At 36.6% G+C, this 19,851-nt stretch overlaps 1 protein-coding gene across 6 annotated transcripts in view; it reads left to right on the top strand.

Moving 5' to 3' along the window:
• RET (ret proto-oncogene) overlaps positions 1-19,851 on the top strand; it is a 220,916-nt gene that overhangs the window by 82,604 nt on the left and 118,461 nt on the right. For 5 of the 6 annotated variants that reach the window (XM_086899683.1, XM_086899682.1, XM_086899680.1 and 2 more), the window contains 3 exons: positions 5,918-5,943; positions 6,033-6,174; positions 15,955-16,032. Coding sequence is in view for 3 of the 6 variants with exons in the window: in XM_086899680.1 (XP_086755806.1) it covers positions 5,921-5,943; positions 6,033-6,174; positions 15,955-16,032 (243 nt within the window). In the remaining 3 variants the exon portion in view is untranslated. Of the gene's footprint in view, positions 1-5,917; positions 5,944-6,032; positions 6,175-15,954; positions 16,033-19,851 lie in introns of those variants that run through there. The other variant, XM_086899684.1, reaches the window with a different exon arrangement.

Here is a 19,851-nt window from a genome sequence, read left to right on the forward strand (position 1 = left end):
GCAATTTGTAAAAACACATTTCTTACAAAATATATGTAGCTTTTGTTCTGTGGCAGAATACTCGCCAGCAACCCTTCTTATGAGGTCACTTGCCTACCCAGACTTCTGTTGTTTCTGCTTTATTTTTTTATTTTAAAAGGCTCTGGCAACGATGCAGTTACTTTCAGTCTGTGACCACTTGTTGGAAATATTTTTTTTCTTTTTCAAAACAGGAAAATTCAACCCTAATTAAAATAATCCTAAAATGATTTGAGGCTTTTAGAAGAAAAATGTGTGTGTTCATTCTGCTTTCAGGCATTTTAAGACCTAAGCTGTTTAGCAGATGACTTGTTTTATGAGAATGGGAAACAAAAGACCTGTAACCTCTGTTGAAAAATTCAGAAAAAGGACATAAGCACTTAGAAAAGCTTTTTTAAGAAAGGTTCTTGAGATCCTTACTCAAAGATGAGTTACCAGCCAGCAGAATTCCCAAGTTCAAAGCCTGTTCAACTTTACAAGACTCTTGTTCATCCATTTTATAAGGACAGCTAATTTTCAGCCTTGTCTGAGGTGTCAGGGCTGTCAGCAGTGAGGAGGAGGAGGATTAACAAGCATGTCAGAAAAAGCCTTTTCCCCAGTGTGTCTCGTGTGCTGTCAGAGACCTTTCAGCAGAGCTCTGTTCTGTACAGCTGCTGTGTGTGACATCATGGTGTGCTACGAATCCCCGCAGACCATTCTGGGTGATTTGCTGGGAAATTTTTTAGTCCAGCCTCGTTTCAGCACTGCACTTTTAACTAATTTGTTGCTTTAAAGGGTAGTAAATGTTTAGAAAGATGAAATATTGATTTAGTAGATGAAGAAATCTCTGATGAATTTTTCCAAGCTGTTTTACCAGTGTGATACTCTCCAAGATACTCCAGCAGTATTTCACATGAATCTGAGTTACTGGTTAGTAGCAAGCTATTGCTTCAATGGGAAATTGAAGGAAACATGGAATTGAAAGAACACAGACCTTCATTAGATGTGCATTTTTTTGTTTTCTACTCTTCTAGAATATGTATGTTTGATAATACAAGGCTTGCTACTTACAACGAGAACAGCATAAAGATTATTCACCTCTTCCTTCAGTCAGCTACTTAATAATGCTTACAGGTTAACCCTGAGAATTGTCTGAGGACTGAAGCTAACTTTGTGGCTTTTTCCCTGTGCCTATGGAGGTTGGTTGGTTCATTACATCTTAGTATTCCTTTGTTGATCAGTATCTGTGATGGCAAACAAATGGGAAGTCATAATGTCCATGTTGTAGAAAATCAATTAAAAACTAACAAGTTTAACAAATTCCTTCATCTCCCCTAATCAATGTTGAGATTAAAGTGTCTGATAAAATCCTTTCGTTATTTTGTTGTACCTGAAGCTAAAGCAAAACAATATTTTTTACTTTTAGGGTTTTCTCATAGCTTTTTACTGCTACACAGTTAGGAGAAACAAGCCATTTACCAGAAATTAAACATTATTGCTGTCAAACTAAATTACCTTCTAGATAAAATGTACATGGTACATCGTACATTAAAATTTACATGACTAAAGAGCATCTCAGGAATTTGAATGTTCTGAGTACTGTATTATTTGTATAGGTTTCTACATTTTTATTGAAAAAAATTAGTATAAGCTGTAATTATATTTTTTGAAGGCAAATTGATAATTCTGACTGTGTGCTATATCTAATCACTATCCATAGTAGAGTGGTAAATAAAAATTGTGTAACATAGTTACTTTATCATATAGACATTTAGATGGGAAAACCATTATTTTACTCAAATAAAAGGACAAAATTATTTTCTAATTTTGTTTTTTTTTTTTCTCCCTGCACTTATTTTTAATTTGCACCACTGAAATAAAAGTCAATCTGCCTGAGGTTTTGGAAACTGGATGATAGTTTTAAGGTCTCTTTCAGCTTTTGATTGTAATGATGTAATGCAAACACCCTGTCTTTGTGCTTTAACTCCATGTGGAACCTGTGAAAGTTGTCCTTGCAGGTAGTGAGCATGCAGAGGGGACACACTCTTGGGAAACACAAGAACAAAAAAGAGCAGCTCACAAAACCTGATGAGTGAGGACTGTTGAGAGAAAGATACAGATAGTGACTATATAGATATTCAAAATGTTTCATGGGGCTCCAGAAAGTTCTGCTATTGGGGACTGCCATCTTCCTGCTCCTTGTTGTCCCAGGAAACTCGACATGGCTTTTAAAAGACTGTCAACTCCTAGTTCCCAGAGATGTATCTCCAAATAGTTTACATTGCTCTCTGATTTTTTTTGAAAATTTGAGAGTGCAAAGCTTTCAAATTCCAGAGTGTATACATTATAAATTAATTTAGTGACTGGTGAAGAGTAAACTTTACATTTAAACCTAATCAAAAATAAAGAAACTCACCTTTCCTATTGTAGAAATTAATTAGTTTTTGACCAAAAATACAGCTCACATCTTGGCTGTGAGGCTTATTTGAACTGTGGCATCCATCTGGAAACACAAGAGTAGGACTCTTCCCTGATGTCCTCCTCCCACATTTTTCATGATTCCTGTTTTATGTGAAAGATAAGGCAATCTAGATCTTTGGCCCCATGCTTTACAATACACTTGAGACGTTCATTAATAGTCCAGAAATTATTTGTGTGTCATGTCTTATTGGTTAAATATCACTTACTCTTATTTATGGCTTCTTCCTAGTGCTTTAGACATTCATACTAACCAGCAAGGGAAAGCTTGATGTAAGATTATTTGGACAAATCAACTTTAAAACAAAGTTATCCAGAGCTTGCTCTAGTGGCAGTCTCAACTGCCTGCAATTCTTTTTCTTTCCTGGTGTTATATCTTCAGCCAAATGGATTAATGCTTTAGAACTTATTTAAAATGAGTGTTTTCTCTAATTCATAAGTGTTAAAGGACCTGCCAGTGTTGTCAATATTTTTCTGTTTTCCTCCTCCCTGTAGGGAAGAACATTTCTATTTTGTAAGCTGAGACTGGCACATGATGGTTTAATGATAAACAGTTTAGCAGTGGCTCTGATACTGTTCAGGCAGAGCTGTCATTGGGAGCTGAGACATTAAGCACCATTTGCCCTCTGCAACTTACTGATAAGGGACCAGAGATACACATTTAAAACTAGCTTTACACCCTACTGCAGGTGCTTGTAAGCATTGTTCATAGCCATTAGTAGTACAGTGCTAGTTTTAGTAGAGGACACAAGGAAGAATGCTCCTATTTTGGACTGGACATGACTGATTCATGTGTATTTGCTCCATTTGGAAAAACAGAGAGTCTGCTGAGAGTCTCTAAGCTGCACACTATGGCATCATTCAGACAGAGATATGACATATATTTTTCCAGAGGTTTCAAAGAATTTAATGAGAAATCTGATTCTTCCACTGCTTTATTAAACATTACATTCATGCAATAACACTTTTTGGGGCAATGCAGTTGTAAGTTATGTGGAGCTGTTTGTGCACACTCTGAATATTTCATACTTTGAATACCAGTAGAACGGTGTTTTTTATTTTATTTATAATGAAAATATTTCAGAACTTTCAGTATCAGATCTGACAAGGAGATGAATTAACTCCAAAGTGTTAAGTCTCATCTTTTGCCCATCTTTCATTTGAGAAAACAAAACAACTTCTCTTAAAACCTGTGAAAAGGAAAACTGTTTTCCTTCCTTCAGAATATAAAGGCCTGGAGTGTTGCTGTTTTACTTTATAAAGAAATGTTTACTTCAGCATTTTGTTCCTAATCTTGTTTGTTTACTTAAATAGCTTCACTCTTTCATAGTGTTACTTTTCATGGTAAATATTTAAATTATTAATGTATCTTTATCATTCTGAACAGTTTATGCAACTTTTTTTTTTAAATTTAACTTCTGCTAATGATTTGGCCAATTGGTTTAAAGTTTTAATTGCATAGCATTGAATTTTAAATTAATTGAATTACATTTTAGGAACTGGTATTAATATGATTTCAAATTATTTTATGGCTCCATTCTTGAGAAAGGATTCCCCATTCCAATATCTTTTAATATTACCTTGTTTAGTCACAGTTGATTAAAAAACTCCAAATGTATTTCGTTATATATATGAGCACTACAGTGCTGAGTGAGATTTTAAATTAGTTCAGTCACTTTACTGATTTTGCTGCTCCAGTAGGGAGAATAGTTGATTGTGTACTGTCTTCACAGCACTTTTGTAACCCAAGAGGATTTGTTTTGAAATTTGTTATTGACATCAACATATGTGTAAAGCATTAGCTAGAAGGGTAGTTAGGATTTCCACTTAAATTGAAGCAGCAGTTTATGCCTCTGCCTTGTTTCCCTTGGACATTGCTCAGCCTCATGTTGAGTGACTAAATAATAAATCTATTAAGCTTCCTCAAAGTAATTTCACTGTGTACTTATTTTATTTCTGACTGGTTTTTGACTTTCTTGCTAGTCATTGAGTCTGGCTCTGTTTTCCATTCCATCTGTACCAGATATATTTACAAGGTTTCTTCTTAGAGTTTTAGGAAGATATTAAGTCCTCTATTAAAACCTTAGTCATCTAAAGTCTTTGAGTCATCATGAACTTTGAGTCTGTACATACTACATTTGTGTTCACATTTTTGTCTCACTGTGGTATTTTTGTGGTCTTTTTATGGTCTTTTCCGACCCCCATTTTTGTGAAAACAATGCATGTCCTCTTTTTACTGATGCAAGGAAGAAATATCATTTACATTGCAAGCACACAGTGTTTGAAAAGATGCATTTGAAAAACTTACCCTGTGTTTGGGGCACTGTGAAACAATCTCCCTAGAAGAGCACAAGTCTTCTAAAGACCCAGAAGCAAGGGCCATGTCCCTGCTATTTAAGTTACATCCCAGATTTCTGAGCTGAACCTGCTCCTACCCAGCTTGCTTGCGTTTGTATCAGCTTCTGGCCACTAGCCCTTCACCAGTTCTGCAGTTTAGAGCAAGTCTTTAAATCCTCCCAATTGCTTTCTCAACCAACATATTCACCTTGAAGATGACAAACAGTTAATGTTTCCTCACTAGAAATTGAATGTCTTCCTTCAGTGTTACAAGGAGGATGTACAGAAACTGTAGAGCAATGGAAAAACAAACCTAGAGAGGATTAAAGCAGTCTCCTCTTGCTCCCCATTGCTGTGGATTTGATTTTGTGGGGATTTTCCCTTTACAGTGTCGATAAGACAAAAATTATCACAAGCTGTAAATGAAAAATCTGTTGCCTAATATATGTAGAAAAGAGTCCAAAGGAGGAAGTTTTCTACTGTTTAAAAGAAAGCTGCCTCTTGCTTTCATTTTTTTGGAAGAATCAGTTGTGGTATATACAGGTTTTGCCCTCCTGAATCAAATTATTGGAATGTTTGTTGGCAGTATTTGGAAATGTGTGCTTTAAAGGGGTCAGGAGAATTAATTTGAAATCAACCTCTCAGAGATATTGCAAAGCTTAAAACACATTCAAGAAAGTGATAATTTGTGTTAAAAAACAACTTTTCTAAACAAAAGCTGCTCTTGTAGGTGTATGTGTGGGGATATTACATAGCTGGATAAAAAACTTCTGGTTATTATTGAAGGAGACTTGCAGGTGTTTGCCCAAATCATATGTTTTCATGCCCATACTCTGACTGTGACAGTGCAAACCCCTTAACATACAAATGCAATTTGCACGCTTTTGATCTAATAATTCTACAAACAGCTTGGTTTAGTAGTTCTTTAGAATTAGAAAAGGAAGGGGAAAATGTTGCTTTTCAGGTTTGGCATTAGTTTCATGCCTTGGCAGTTTTGTAGGGAGTTTGCAGGTAAAAAACAGAAGTCCCAGTTTAGTGACAGTGGTGGAATATCAGCTACCATGTGCTGAACTTACTGGTTTTTTCTTCTGGTTCCTTTTTCTAGGAGATGAGGAAAGAAGAGGAGAAGAGGTGAAAGCAGGCTGAAACTGTCATTCAGCACACTTGCACTACAAAGCCTATTAAACAGTGCCTAACAGCTGTATTGATTCCTGCTACAGCTTCAGAGTGCCAAAAGGCTCCTGCTGCCTGGTGATTTGGAGTTTGGCCTTCAGAGGAGCCCAGTACAGAGTGACAAACTGGTGCACGTGCTCCCACTGGGGTGGGAGTGACAAGAGCCAGGGCACTGTGTGCTGGACAGAGGTGAGTGATGCTGTAGTTCTGCCTGCTTGGTTTTAATGTAAGTTTTTCCAGAAATACGAATCCTGTTATTAATATTTTGCATTGTTAACAGATAAGATGGAAAAAAATATCTAAACTTTTCAAGTCATGCATTTTATTTATATTAGTGTGGCACTGATTTACGCACTGCTTGAAGTCACAAAGCTCCCATATACATGTATAAAAAGCCTTTCAACAGAAACTTTAGCATACTGACAATCTTACCACATCTGAGACTATCCAAAAAGAAATTCAGAAATTAAAGCCCTGGGCCAAAACTGCATTAATACTGAATGATAACCACACAGGCAGTTGGCAGCTCAGATGAGTAAAAATTATCCAAGTACCACAAAATTTTATTCAGTAATATTAACAAAACAACCAAAGATTACTGTAATAATTTCTTCTATAAAGCATGAGAGTACTGAAATGCCTTAAAGCTTTATATTTTTCCTTCTGTTTCCATCCTCTACTGCTTACACTAAATACTATGGCTAGGTGACTCTTTCTCTGCTTAGAGTTTCCCTCATTTATAGCTGGGCTGGTTTTTGATTGGATTCTCACATTCTGTGGTAACTCAAACAGGCATCTCTTAAAATGGTCATATTTCTTATTTTTTAAATTGGAAATTGTATATTATATTCTGTATCAGTTATTCTCATTTCAATATGTTTCAATTTTGCAGGCTCTTTTCTTTAAATTTCTCTAGAATTTATAATATTAATTCTCCTCCTGTTGAAGGTCCATAATCACTTCTATCCCAGTAAAAATTTCCTGATGGAATATCCTATTGTTGCATTTTTCAGTTGTTTCATTTGTTAAGAATAGAATCTTCTCAAATGTGATATTCTATCTTTTCTCTGAATAAAAATAACAAAAGTTCTTTATTCTTTTGAACTGATAGTGCAAAATATCTGATGTACTTGGAAACATTTCAGAAAAGTTTAAATTTTGAGTTCTTTAAAATGTGAAGTAGAATATTTCTGGTGTATAAAAATATGTTTCTAAGGAGACAGCTATAAATTTGTTTGTGAAATTCCCTCCACCTCTCCTCTGATCTTGTTGGATAAAATGTCCTTTTTTGTCTGTAAGTTTGTTTGTGTTCTCTAGAATTTTAGAGAAATGAGTAGTAATTAAGGAATAAATTTATATAGATTGTATTTTTTTAAAAAACTTACATTAATTATTTACATTAATATCTGTATTTGGCAATTTTTCAATAGGACTGGCAAATTTTAATGCTTTCTTTATTGCTTACTGTTCAGAGAGCATCATATTCTAAGATAAATTTGAGTTTATTTTTTGCCAAGCACCATTTTCCCTAATATTTTGTTTTGCAGAAGTCTTGACTAATTCCCATGTCCATATTGTCCAATGACAGTTTCAAGTTGAGCTCATTAAATCTCCGAAGTCTTCTCAAAAAGTCAGCTGGTGACAGGGTGTTGATTAAATTTGTTAAATGCAGAAGTAAATTGAATCTGTTTTGGACTATGCAACCTGCAACTGAGCTTAGAGAGCTCGTTTTTGTTCCATTTCACTTTGTAGGATAAGATTTTCTTTCTGTTTCCTGCTTCACAGTAGATGTGGTTACCAAATGCTCAGGGTGGGGTCTCAAGTAGTCAAAAGGTGAATGTCCCTCTCTGTCATACATACACATAAACATATACATATACACATATACATGTAAGAATATATTTTTTCTTGTGCACAGCTGCACCTTTTTTTGATACTTTTTTTTTTTGTCTATGTTTTCCCTGGCTTGTAAGTGGAAGAGGGAAAAGAAACATTATATGCCATGGGAAATGGATATCATCTGCTGGTATTAGCAAATATAAAGCAATTTTTATCACTGCCTTCTAAATAGTTCTATTATTGCTTCTCAGTATTCTGTTCTGTCTAGTCCTGGGAGCATGTGCCTTCATATGTACTGTCATAGTGTTTGATATTACCAGGTGTTTCATTACTGAGAGTGGCCTGACCCAGCTTATTTGCTACATGGAAAATCCAAATAACCTGCTGAATTGGTTTATGTTACAAAATGATAGGTGGCGTGTAACTGTCACAGGCAAATTCTACAATCCTATAATTTGTGTAGATGAGAAGGCTAAATGCTCTTATTCCGACAAAAAAAGCACAAGTAAGAATGAGTTTAATACTTCAGTGTGCTTGTATTTTTCTTTATCACACTTAAAATGTAGCAAAGGCTTCTGTTTTTATTCCTTTGAATGAGATTCTTCATGAATTGTACCAGAGGAAAGATTACCACCTACCAAGTGACTGAAATCACCTTGCTCTTAAGGTATAAAGTTTTCAGTGTTCACATTAAAAGCCAAGGCTTGAACTTTACACAATGAAAAAGCCTGACTAATCAGGTAAGTGAAAGTTAGTGAGTGCTGGATCCTTATCTGAAGAAGTGATCGCCAATTCCAGTGCAGCAGTTCTTTTGAAACTCCACATCTCTTCCTAAAAATGCACAGCTCTCTCCAAAGTTTGAGGTACAGAATAGAAGTTTGAGGGAATTGTCTTCCATTCTGGACTCTGCTGTGATCTTAAAATATTGAAATTTTTCTTGATTTCCCTTGGTGACTCTGGGACAGTGCTCTGTAATACTTATTTCAGTTGCAGTATCCAAGAGATCCTGTGGGTCACCAGACATCTGTGTTCCCTAATCTGTTTATGTCAATCTATATATATCTAGGGTACATCTGAAAGAGGGAGGCTTCTATTAAGTTCTTAGAATTTAAAAAAAAAAACACGGAAAACCTGACAGTAGCAAGGTATAAAATTTTTGTATTAACAGCATTTTTCTTGTTAGGAGCACAGTGCAAGCAGTACAGTGCAAATTACACTCTCAGCTCTGTGTATCTGCAGAAAATATGTCTCTTGGTGCTCTTGTGTGCAGAACACTTTCATCCAAAACTGCATAACATGAAAAAAACATATACTAGCAACCAGGATGAGGCTGCCAAAACTTGTGTTTTTCCAGGGCCTGGGCTTCCAAAAAGGATATATGTTTTTAATTAGCTATGTGATGACAAGATTAAGAAGGCAGGGACTTCTTTTTACTTAGCATAGTCCCACAGCTGTTTTGGGCAAAAGTATAAAACCAGGGGGTTTTTTGGGGGGGAAAAAAAGAGGGTAATAATTAGAATTGAATTCTTTTAGTTACAGCTAAATGGAACACCAGAATACTCAAAGCACATTATTTGCAGGAATAAATTGATATAAATTCATTAAGTTAATTGAAGTTAAGGTAATTTAAACTTGCTGAGAATGTAATTCCTATGGTGAAAAACACGAGGGGAAGGCAAAGAGAATTTTGTGTGATCCATTTCACTGAGGAAGGAATGATACCTCGGGGTCTGTCTTTGATATGTGATGGGGCAAATCTGTGGCTATTTCCATGCCTACAAAGTGGTCTTCAGGAGTGGACTAACATTATGGAATAGTCCTTTCACTGACTTTGGAGAAATAATCTTGGTTTGCAACAGTTATACATAATATGTAGAGAACTTGGAGATTATTAAAGGAAAAGTGATATGAAGAGGCAGATGATCTCATTTTCATATAAATATTGATACCATGTCCATTGCTTGTTCTTACGTGTCAGACTTTAGAAACTGAATATCCTCAGTCATTAAACTGTATAACAGGTCTAGCTCTATTTCCCCCAGGCAACTGGGTGAGTCTTTGAAACACCCATTCAAATACCTGATTATTTGCTGACTACCCTGAAGTTCAGTTTCTACTTAGTGCTTTACATGTACTCTTTTTACTTTCTCTCTGCTGGGAAACTGTTGTGAATTATTTTCTTTGGCTGGGTCAGGAAGTATTTTTCCATTTGGCTCCTCTTTATTCCTGCTTTTCATTTGCAGAGTAATTTCATAGTTAGACACTAGGCAGCTGGTCTTCTAATGTGTGGACTGGCTTAGCAAATAATTTTATTATGTCTACAGTGCACCAGGTTGCATTATAAAGTTTCAGACAAGGCTATCTCCTTCCTTTCCCATTCATAGCTTTTAGCTATGCCCATGCAATTAAATGGGGTAGCTGACTCTCTGCACATCTTGATAGATACAAAGAGGAATAGCCTCTTTGGATTCTAAGGGTGTTGTTTCAAGATTAGTTTAAGCCAATCCAATTGCAGGCAACTCCTGTTGACCTGTGTTATCCCTGCTTCTCTTCCTCCCCAGCAATATTTTCAGCTGAATCAGGCTCTTGGCATGGTTTATGCATGTGTGCCAGCAGCAGTGAAGGGGAAAAGTGAGAGGGAGGGAACAGGAGGGAGGAGGAAATGACTGGCATAGTCAGGACCCAGTGACACCAAGCCACAGCCAAAACGGTGCCCTCAGCAGTGCAGACTCACTGGGGTGATCAGTGGAATTCTGTTGTCATTTGTGCAGGTGACTTTCAGCAGCACTTTCATCTCCCATACTCCAGGAGCACATTATACATTAATGGTGGTGTTTGGTCTACTTGCTCAGATATGGAATCTTGTAAGATTCTGTAAGATTTGAAAGGTATGCTGAGGTAAAGCTCATGAGTAGAGGTTTTTATCATCTACATGTTTATGCTGAAGAGAGATGAAAGTGTTTAGTTTCATGTCCAGAAGGTAATTTTTATCAAGTAGTATACCAAATATATTTTTGATACTACTTTCATTTTTGCAGACTGTACAGATTTAGGACACCAGGGTAAAAAGACAAAATAGTCATTATTATAGTTCATTGCAAACTTTGCATTGATTTTAGAAAGCATCTAAAATCCAGCATCTTCTCTTCTCAGTGGCAGAGCTATTTCAACAAGATAGTCATTTAGACTAAACAGATAAGCTCTAATTCTGTTAAACAGATCTCAAGGTCTGAGACATTCAGATATACCCGTCACATGTAAAGATGCCAATTCCAATCTCCTCAGCATCAAAAGAAAACATTTTAGGCACATGTTCAGAGAAATCATGCTTCTAGTCTTAGAGCCAATAGGAAACACTTGTCAATGATATTTTGATTCATTTTCCACTTCATGAATGCCTCCTGATGACCCACTTGAAAGGATCCTTGCTAAATATTTTTGGGCAATGCTGTAGATGAAACTGGAATCTGGCTGTTTTTTCAATCTTGGTCTTCAGTACAACTCCCATAACTGCATACATTTCTGAGCTGTCTATTAGTATAGTATTTCGGCAATATGTGTACAATTACTTTTAGAAGAATGACCATTTCTGGCATATGTAATCTCAGCAAATTAAAATTTCCACTAATAAGAGCCAGAAAACAATTATAATAGCAGTCTGTTTGCAAAGCTGAGATTCTCCATATCAAAGAGACAAATTATGACTTTGTGAGGCTGATAAGGGTGATGGAAAATGTTTGGCTACAGCGGAAGTCAGGAGATTTTGAAAAGCTGTTGCCATTTAGAAAAATATTCGCTTTCTGTTCTTTACATGAAAGAGCTGTAAGTAATCAGTATCTATAAAAGTGGGTCTTTCTGTAGGTCTTTGCCAAGGTGGTTCACTTGCATTGCTTCTGTACCTGCTCACTGTAGGTCTGTGGATACCCCTTCTGTAGCACCATTAGCAAAGCATGCTTAACCCATTTAATTTAATCTATTTCCATCTGGAAAGTAAGTAGATAGTGTGTGGAGGGAATGAACTTCTATCAAGGCATAATTGAGAAATGCCTACCCATTTCCTCTGTCTATAATTCTATCACAAATTTGAAGACTGGTTTTGCCTTTTGTGCTAATAGAGACAGAAGTAGCTGTCCCTGCGGGTTTGAGAAGTGCTTCAGGATGTACAATTGATGCATGTATGTTGGATCATGTTCTGTTTGTCAGGACCTGTTTCACAGTGCTGAGGTTTGTCTGGTTGCACCTTGGGGAAGACCAGGTGCTCAGGCTGAGGTTGCACAGCCAGCTCCACTTGGTGTAGCTCTGTAGAATTGTTGCAAGACAGTCCCAAACTCCAGCCACAGTCTCTATCACTGCCAGCTGCCCATGCTGTTCCTCCTGTGTTCTGGCTAAGTGGCTGAGTGATCATGGCCTGAACATAGAACAAGGGACCTCATCCAGCCTGAGAAACAGTCCTTACTTGGCCAGTGTTTGGTTGAATCAGGCTCCTGATCCAGCCATGTTATGGTGGTGTGGTCATTAGTGTCAGCCCAAGGTAGGAGCAAAGTTCTGGGAACAGATGGTAAGGCCACAGTCTGAGTAGCAGCTTATAATGGTGTTTGATTAAGATAACTTTATAATCAACTTCCTAATGATTACTTTTACACTTTCCTTAAATACTAACCATGTTGAGTACTCTGTCATTTTACTTCTATCTCACAAAAGACTTTTTTATCTTTGTCTTAATGTGCATTTAATTAAAAGTAATAATGATGCAGGTGATTGCTATGAAAGTTCCCAATGAGAGTGGATATATGATCTATTTCATGGACTCATATGTTTCCTTCATGCTCTTTTCTTGTACTAGTGAGATTTGATTTCTTCTGAAGTTTAAATCCACATGTTCAGATGCATCTATTGCTCCCCCCCTATCCATCTCCTCCCCCCTCCTTTTTTTTTAATTCCACTGAGATTGTTTATGTGTTTATTCAGCGGTTATATCTGAAGTTACTGAATTTTTCCTTTATGAGTTCCAGTGCTCTGTTGTGAGTCCCAGAAAGGAAGCAGGGACGGGTTGCTTCTCTTTGGAACATACTGATTGTTTTTTAATACATTTTTCCCTGAGTGCTTTCCCTGTGATTCCATACAGAACTCTCCAGCATTCAGCTGAAAAACAATTTCATATTTCCTTGCATTTCTCTGCCAGCACTACCCTGGACTCTGACTCATGCTAACCAGTGTAATTATCTGTGACTTTCCTCCTAAGCTTTCCATTTCCACTCAGGCCACAGAATGGTGTTCTCCAATCCACAGCAATTATGAGCGTGATATATGAGACAGCTGGAAGAGGATACTGAGGATAAAAAAATGAGATGGTGAACAACAACCACGCGAAGCCAAATGCATAGCAAGTCTCAACTTAGACTGTCTTCAAAACTGTCACTAAAATCATTGAGGATTCTGCTCATGTGTCCAATGCTTTGATCTTTATTCTTTAATTATTAATGCTGAGTTTGAACTTGGCTCAACTCTGCTAAGATATTTGAAACACATAGTTCTGAGTTGTCTTTGCTCTTTTGCACATGACAACCAAGGCCAGCCTGGGTTTTTCCCCAACAGATGGAAACAAAGTCCACATTTATATAAAGATGTGTGGAGAACCACGTGAAGGTTTTTGTGTGAATATCTCCTAAAATAACCTCCACATTTGATAACCGGGGATATAAGATAGAAGGGGTGGTGGATTTCTGCTGAAGCCCCAGGAAAACATGGTTTTGCACTTCTTAAAGAACGGGGTCAAGAATCTGGATAGTTGGAAGTCTCATGATACTGTGTTTGCTGGATGCCAAAGTTACTTGAGAGCATCTCCTGCAGGTCCTCTTCAGCTCCATCTGTTTTTAACAAGGGATGCACAGATCCCAGAGGATTAATTACCAGTCTCAGATAGTCAGTACTCCTTCTTGCTTCCATTTGTGCTGGATTTCATAATTTTCTTATCTATTTGATAGGAATATGTAGGAGAGGTTTCTCAATTTCTTTTGTTGGTCTCTGACCTTTGCTCTTGCTGTTACCTTTTCATGAGTCCACAGGTGGAAGGCAACACAACGGAGGTTAGTAAGCATATTTTCTGAAGAGATTGTGCATATAATGTATGTGCCAAAGAGATGGGGTATAGAATTTGTTGATTTTATAGAAATACTGGAGTTACAAGGTATACACATTGAAAGAATGGTAGCAAATCACAGGGAAAATAAGTAATGCAAAGGCCACTGTTTATTGAAATAAATATAATTGGCATTAATATTTGGATATTTCTGTTGCTGTGGGAAATACAAAAAAAGAAATGTGGGAAAAGTTGTATATTGAACAGTAAAGTGTGTGGTTTTCTTTTTTTTCTTTCTCATGCAAAGCTTCACATTTTGGTCTTATTTTTGGTTTCTTTTACCTTCTTCATTGTATTGAAATGAATAGGGTTGCAGTCATTTAATTGTTACTAATCCTTTAATTAAGCAACCTCACACTCAATTTAGCTGCGTATCTTCTTGACCCAGGAGTACAAATATGCCCCTGAAAAATAAGTTCTCTGTACTTTTGGCTGTTGAAGTAAGAGAATAATTTTCAGAATTGTTAGGTATTCTCTGTTATTATCTTAAAAAAAAACCTTAGAAGAAAAAAATATAATAAAAAGAGTAAACCCACAAACTCCTTATTGTTAAGAAATATATCCTTAAAAAAACCCCAAGTCCTAAAATAATTTTTAAAGTAATATGTGGAAAGACCTGAAGCTGGTTGAAATATTCCAAATAAATGAGAGTGGTGTCACAAAATTAGCAAAAAAACTCCATCTGTTTTGCAGTACATTCTGGGGTTTTGATTTTGCCATTTAAATTGCAAAAACAAATGGTATCTAGTATCAATGGCATTATTTTATATAAAGTTCCAAAAACATGAATATATATGTGAAAGAAATTATTTTTGTATTTCTATTATCAATTAAATTTGAAACAAATTTTAAAAAAATTAGACTTCTTAGATTTTTAGGCAAAATACTGCTTCTGTTCCTCAATGTTTTTAATTTTAGTTTTATTTTCCACCCTAAGTCTGCAAGTAATATCTGCTACAACAGTACTGCCAGTTTGGATTACCTTCTAAACTCTGCTGCAACAGAATAAAGTGTTTGGGAAACATTTAAGGAAATAATGAGTGGTTTCCATGGGCTTAAACTGTGACTCACTGTGATCATCAATTTAAATAGCTCCTTTTTTAGTGTCTTAGTGACATGGGTCACCTTTGTGATTCAAAGGAGATTTGAAGATGCTTGTAGTGAGGTCAAGTGATACAGGATACAAAAAATATGGATACTTTAAGCTCTTCACCCCATCCCCCTGTGTGCACACACAAGTGAGTATTTCACCTCTAATACTGTAAATGTGCCCCAGTTTCAGTGGAGAAAGATGTTACATGAGAGCTGGTGATGGAGTGAACACAAATGAGCTGTTGAATGAGGCTCTGGACTTGGAGGTTACTTATTCCCAGTTTTCCAGGAGGCTACTGATTTTGATTGCCTGCAGAAACAGGAAGATTTAAATATCTTCTGAAAGTTGTTTTGCAAATGTTAAGCCTAGGAACCAAAATTCTGCTGCCTCATTTGTCGCGTACGAAATAAAGTGTTAGTGAGCTACAAGAAACATCTCCTACTGCTCAGAGACAGTATCAGAGTGTAACAGCAATAAAACAGAATTCTGTGTTTAATAGCTTTGGAGAGACAAAGGACCTACTGTGTTACAGTCCTGCTTTAGACCTATATTTAAGTTCCCCTTTTTTGCATTCTGTGAGTTAGAATAATGTTGTCAGTTCCACTGAAGCTGAAGGTAGCTTTTGTGGGTTTTACATGGAATTCGTAGGACACAGAAAGTCAGCATATGCAACATTTTGCTCTTCATTTTATTCCATGAAGAAATAAGAGTTTCTGCAAAGAAATAAGAAAATAAAAATAATGTTACAGCACTTCATTCAGTTACCTCAGGTTTTCTTGCGTGAAGAAAAAAACCACATACTTTTATGCTAAATATCAATTAGCTAACCCTTGCTTTTTCTTGAATCATGTCCACTAATGTCTGCTTTAGAATTCTGATTTTATTTATTAATTTCCAGGCTGAAATGGTTATCCTTTTGCATTGTAAACAACCACTGAACCTTCAGAAGAGATTTCTCATCTGGGCTGTTTTGCTGGTGAGTTGCTTGAAGCCTGATGCTATAAAGATAATAGAATTAGGAGACCTAGCAGGCCTCATTATTTTTAATTACTATTGCTGCTGCTCACACACTACATGTAATTCAGTAAAGCTGGAGTGGAGTGAGGGGGGGAAACCCAACAACTCTGCATTTCAAAATGGGCCATCAGAAGCAGCAGTTGTCAATTTTTTTTGTGAATTATGTGTTTTTCAGATGTATCATTCTAATAATATTTTGAACAAACCCCAGAAATTCAATAAAGCCAAGAAGAAAAGGGAATGTGGGTCTTAAATAGGTCAAAATTTAAGTACCTTCAGTTCGCTTTTTGGTTCATTTATCAAACCAAATCAATTGTTATTATTAGCCTATTATCATCATCCAGTGAGCTGGCTTCATTTTAATCAATATTTCTAATTAAATTACATCAAATGCAGTTTTAAATTGTAGCAACCTAGCTTCATGGAGGCTAAATTTATATGCATATCTTTATTCATTATTTTCATTCTCTCTTTATTTATGAGGTATTTCTTTACAAATGAGCAATAAGCAGCTGTGTTGAAACAGCTATACATGAAAGTTGGTAGTGGACCACCTGCTATGCTGAAATGATATTTGTCTTTTGTTTGTATGGACTGTATGCTTTAAATAGCTCTGAAACTGCCATTGAATTTTCCAGTCACAACCCAGAGAGACTGAGGACCAGTGCTCTGGGCCATGGTTTTCACTGGCTCCTTTAGGCTCGTAAACTAACCATTCATGAACATTGATACAAATAGTACAAATACCATTCCTTGGTAGTTTCTGTTCATCCTGCAAGTATCTGCTCTGCTCCTTCATCTGCCCAGCTGTGTGTGCCTCAGTGTTCCCTGAATTTGGTATTGCTGCTTTGTGAATGCAGTGCTAAAAGCAAAAGTAGAGTTAGTCTTGCTTTCATGTCTTGCAGTGTCCAGGGCAGAAATTTTACGGCTTTTGAGAGAGCAACAAAAATGCTCTCTCACTTAATTTGTTGGGGTATTTTTTTGTTATGGCTGCCCATTAGAAGGCTCTGTGTCTCATCCTCTTCTTCCCTCCCATTAATACAAATGCAGTAACTGTGCTATGGTTGAGAATAATTGTTTTGCTTCCCTGCAGGGATTTAGACACTAGTTAATCATGCAGCAGCAGTTTCCATAAGATGCACTTTCCAGGAGGATAATGGGGTTCCAGTTCAAGCATTCATGCCTTGGAAGTAGTCAATATCTCTGTGTGTGTGTAAGTTTACAGGACTATCTTAGGCATCAAGGGAAGTCTTACCTTCATTATGTTTTTCATAGACATGTGTGTGTGGGTGGGTGTTTGCACACTTTATGCATGTGAGTGTTTGTATATATAAATCAGAAGCCTTTCTTTGGTGGCCAGTGAAGACATTACTGGAAGAAGTCTAATCCTGTTGCCAGTGTATGGAAGTCAGTCTGAACACTGAGGTCATCAAGGGCACACTCAGTACTACATCTCTCTAAATAATTCTGTTGTGGTTTAATTGATGTGACTCTAAGGCCACGTTTTGTATTTAAATATAATTCTAATCCTTGACTCTTACTTATGTATTGTAGCTGGTCATCCAAATATTCCTCTTAGCTACAAATGTATAAACTCAGAGCAATCTAACTTTCCTTGGCTCTGGTCTCCTGCTGACACTTGTGCATGCAATTTCTTAAATATGCAGTTTCTGGTTTTTTCACTTTGACAGGCAAATTTTTCAGTTTTGAGTTTCATATTTCCTCAAATGTATGTTCTGAAGGCAGATGCAGTTTTCAGTAATACTCTATCATAAGGGAGCTTAAAAACATAAAACCAAAATGACCATTAATCTAACAGGAACCAAAATGCAAATAAGTATATCGCAATGTTATAATGCTTGCTTCTATGCCAGTCACATGTATGGTATGTGTACATATGTGTGTGGAGTGAAAGGAGAAAGCAGTTTTAGAACTGAAATATGCAGAATCTCCACATGTTTCGAGGCACATTCAATTCCTTCTTCAAAAAGTTTCTCCATTCTCTTTCTTCTTAGGATAATTCACAATGTAACACACCCACAGCCTAAATTAGGTTGGTCTCAAGAAGGAAAATGTATGGAAATATATTTGAAGGCACCTGTTCCTGTGCCTCCTACCACCTCCTTTTTTGGAATGTTTTAAAGGACTTATAAAGTTCTTAGGAATGCTTTTCAATGTGGTATAAAATATTCCTTGCAATAATAACTTCTCCAGTGCCTACAATTACTCTGCTATCACAGTTGTTAGAGGTGTTTGTTAAGGATTGAGTCCTGAGATAAGAATTTTATGTTGTATGTTTTAGAGTATTTCTTCATCCATAGACATGAAATATATCACTTTATCATGTGACTGTACTATGTAATTTAGAAAATTATAGTTACTTGTGTCTGAATTAATCTTAACACTCAGTACTCTAAAACTAGAATAATCAAGAGTGCTAAGTAAAACACTTGCCCTGTAAAAGTTGATCCAAGATTTTCTCTAAGCTGTTTAAACACCTATTTTGTATATTCCCAACATATTCCTTACACCGTCCTTATATTTTAGCTGAGCTCTTGCTGATACATTGTATACACACCAAAACTGATCAAAAGACATCAAAAATCCTTCCAAAATATTCAAAATATTGGGAGGGGTTAGGAGGAGGGCTCTGTGAGGATGGAGAGAGATTATATGCTGAATACTTAAAGATATAATGAATGCCAGGGTGCTCAAACCTTGGATCAGGACCTTTTAGTCCTGATTTCAGTTGCTGCGTACGCATGGACTCCTTCCCTCTCATTTCTCCCCTTACTCTGCTGATGGGATGTGAGATGACTTCTGTGGTAGAGGAAACCTATGAGACTTCTGATAAGTGTAAGAACAGAGCCTTCTCTCTAGTGGTAGCCTAGGAGTAGCACTTGTAGGTCAAAAAGTGTTTTGCCACTGGCAGTCAGTGGTGTTTTCTGCAGTAGCTGATTGCTCTGACTCTTGGCTCTCCTTCAGCAGGTTCCTCAGTACTTGTAGTTCAGGTGACTGAATCAAATGGAGTCAACACAAAAAACAGTATTTGCACACTGAAAAATTTTTTTGGTCAGTATTGTAGCTGTGAAAGAGAAATACTTGATATTTAAAAAAAAAAAGAATAAATTAATATATGGATCTTAAAGCACATTCAGAAGAAGAGTGAATATAACTTTTCCTGACTGATGTACTTAGAAAGAGGTCATGGCACTGGGGAGATGTGGCAATGAAGACAGCAAAGTAAGCACCTTTGAAATATAGGTTTGGCACAGGACAAAAGACATGTGGTGAATCAATATTTATCCAGTTAACCATGTGCTAAAACTGGTACTTGTCACAGTATTCAAGACTAGATATGTCATTAGCTGTCTTGCACTTCACAGTGCACAGACATGCTCCTGGGAGCACAGCTGAAATCCTGCATTTGAAAGGAAGACTGGTGATATGGAATATGGACTGGAGCTCATTTGTGTGGCGAAGGGAGGAGTAGGGAGAGTAATTAAAATTTTAGTACTTCATGTGATGCATCTTTCTGGGAAAATAGCCACACAGTGACTTCTGCAGTGTTCCCATTCAAATCATGGCTGAATAAAATTGTGACAAGGCGAAGTTTTATAAAATTTTATTCTGTATTGTAAACAGAAAAAAATACTAAAAAAGAGTAGAGACAAAAATTAATATTAATCAAAGAAAGGATGTTCAGTGCATGAAGATTTTCCCATTCCTTTGCTTCTGCATTTTTTTCCTTTCAGGCTTTCAGATGCTGAGGTGATTT

The sequence above is a fragment of the Cyanistes caeruleus genome, chromosome 8 (genome assembly GCF_971803275.1).
Source record: "Cyanistes caeruleus chromosome 8, bCyaCae1.hap1.1, whole genome shotgun sequence".
Taxonomy (NCBI): domain Eukaryota; kingdom Metazoa; phylum Chordata; class Aves; order Passeriformes; family Paridae; genus Cyanistes; species Cyanistes caeruleus.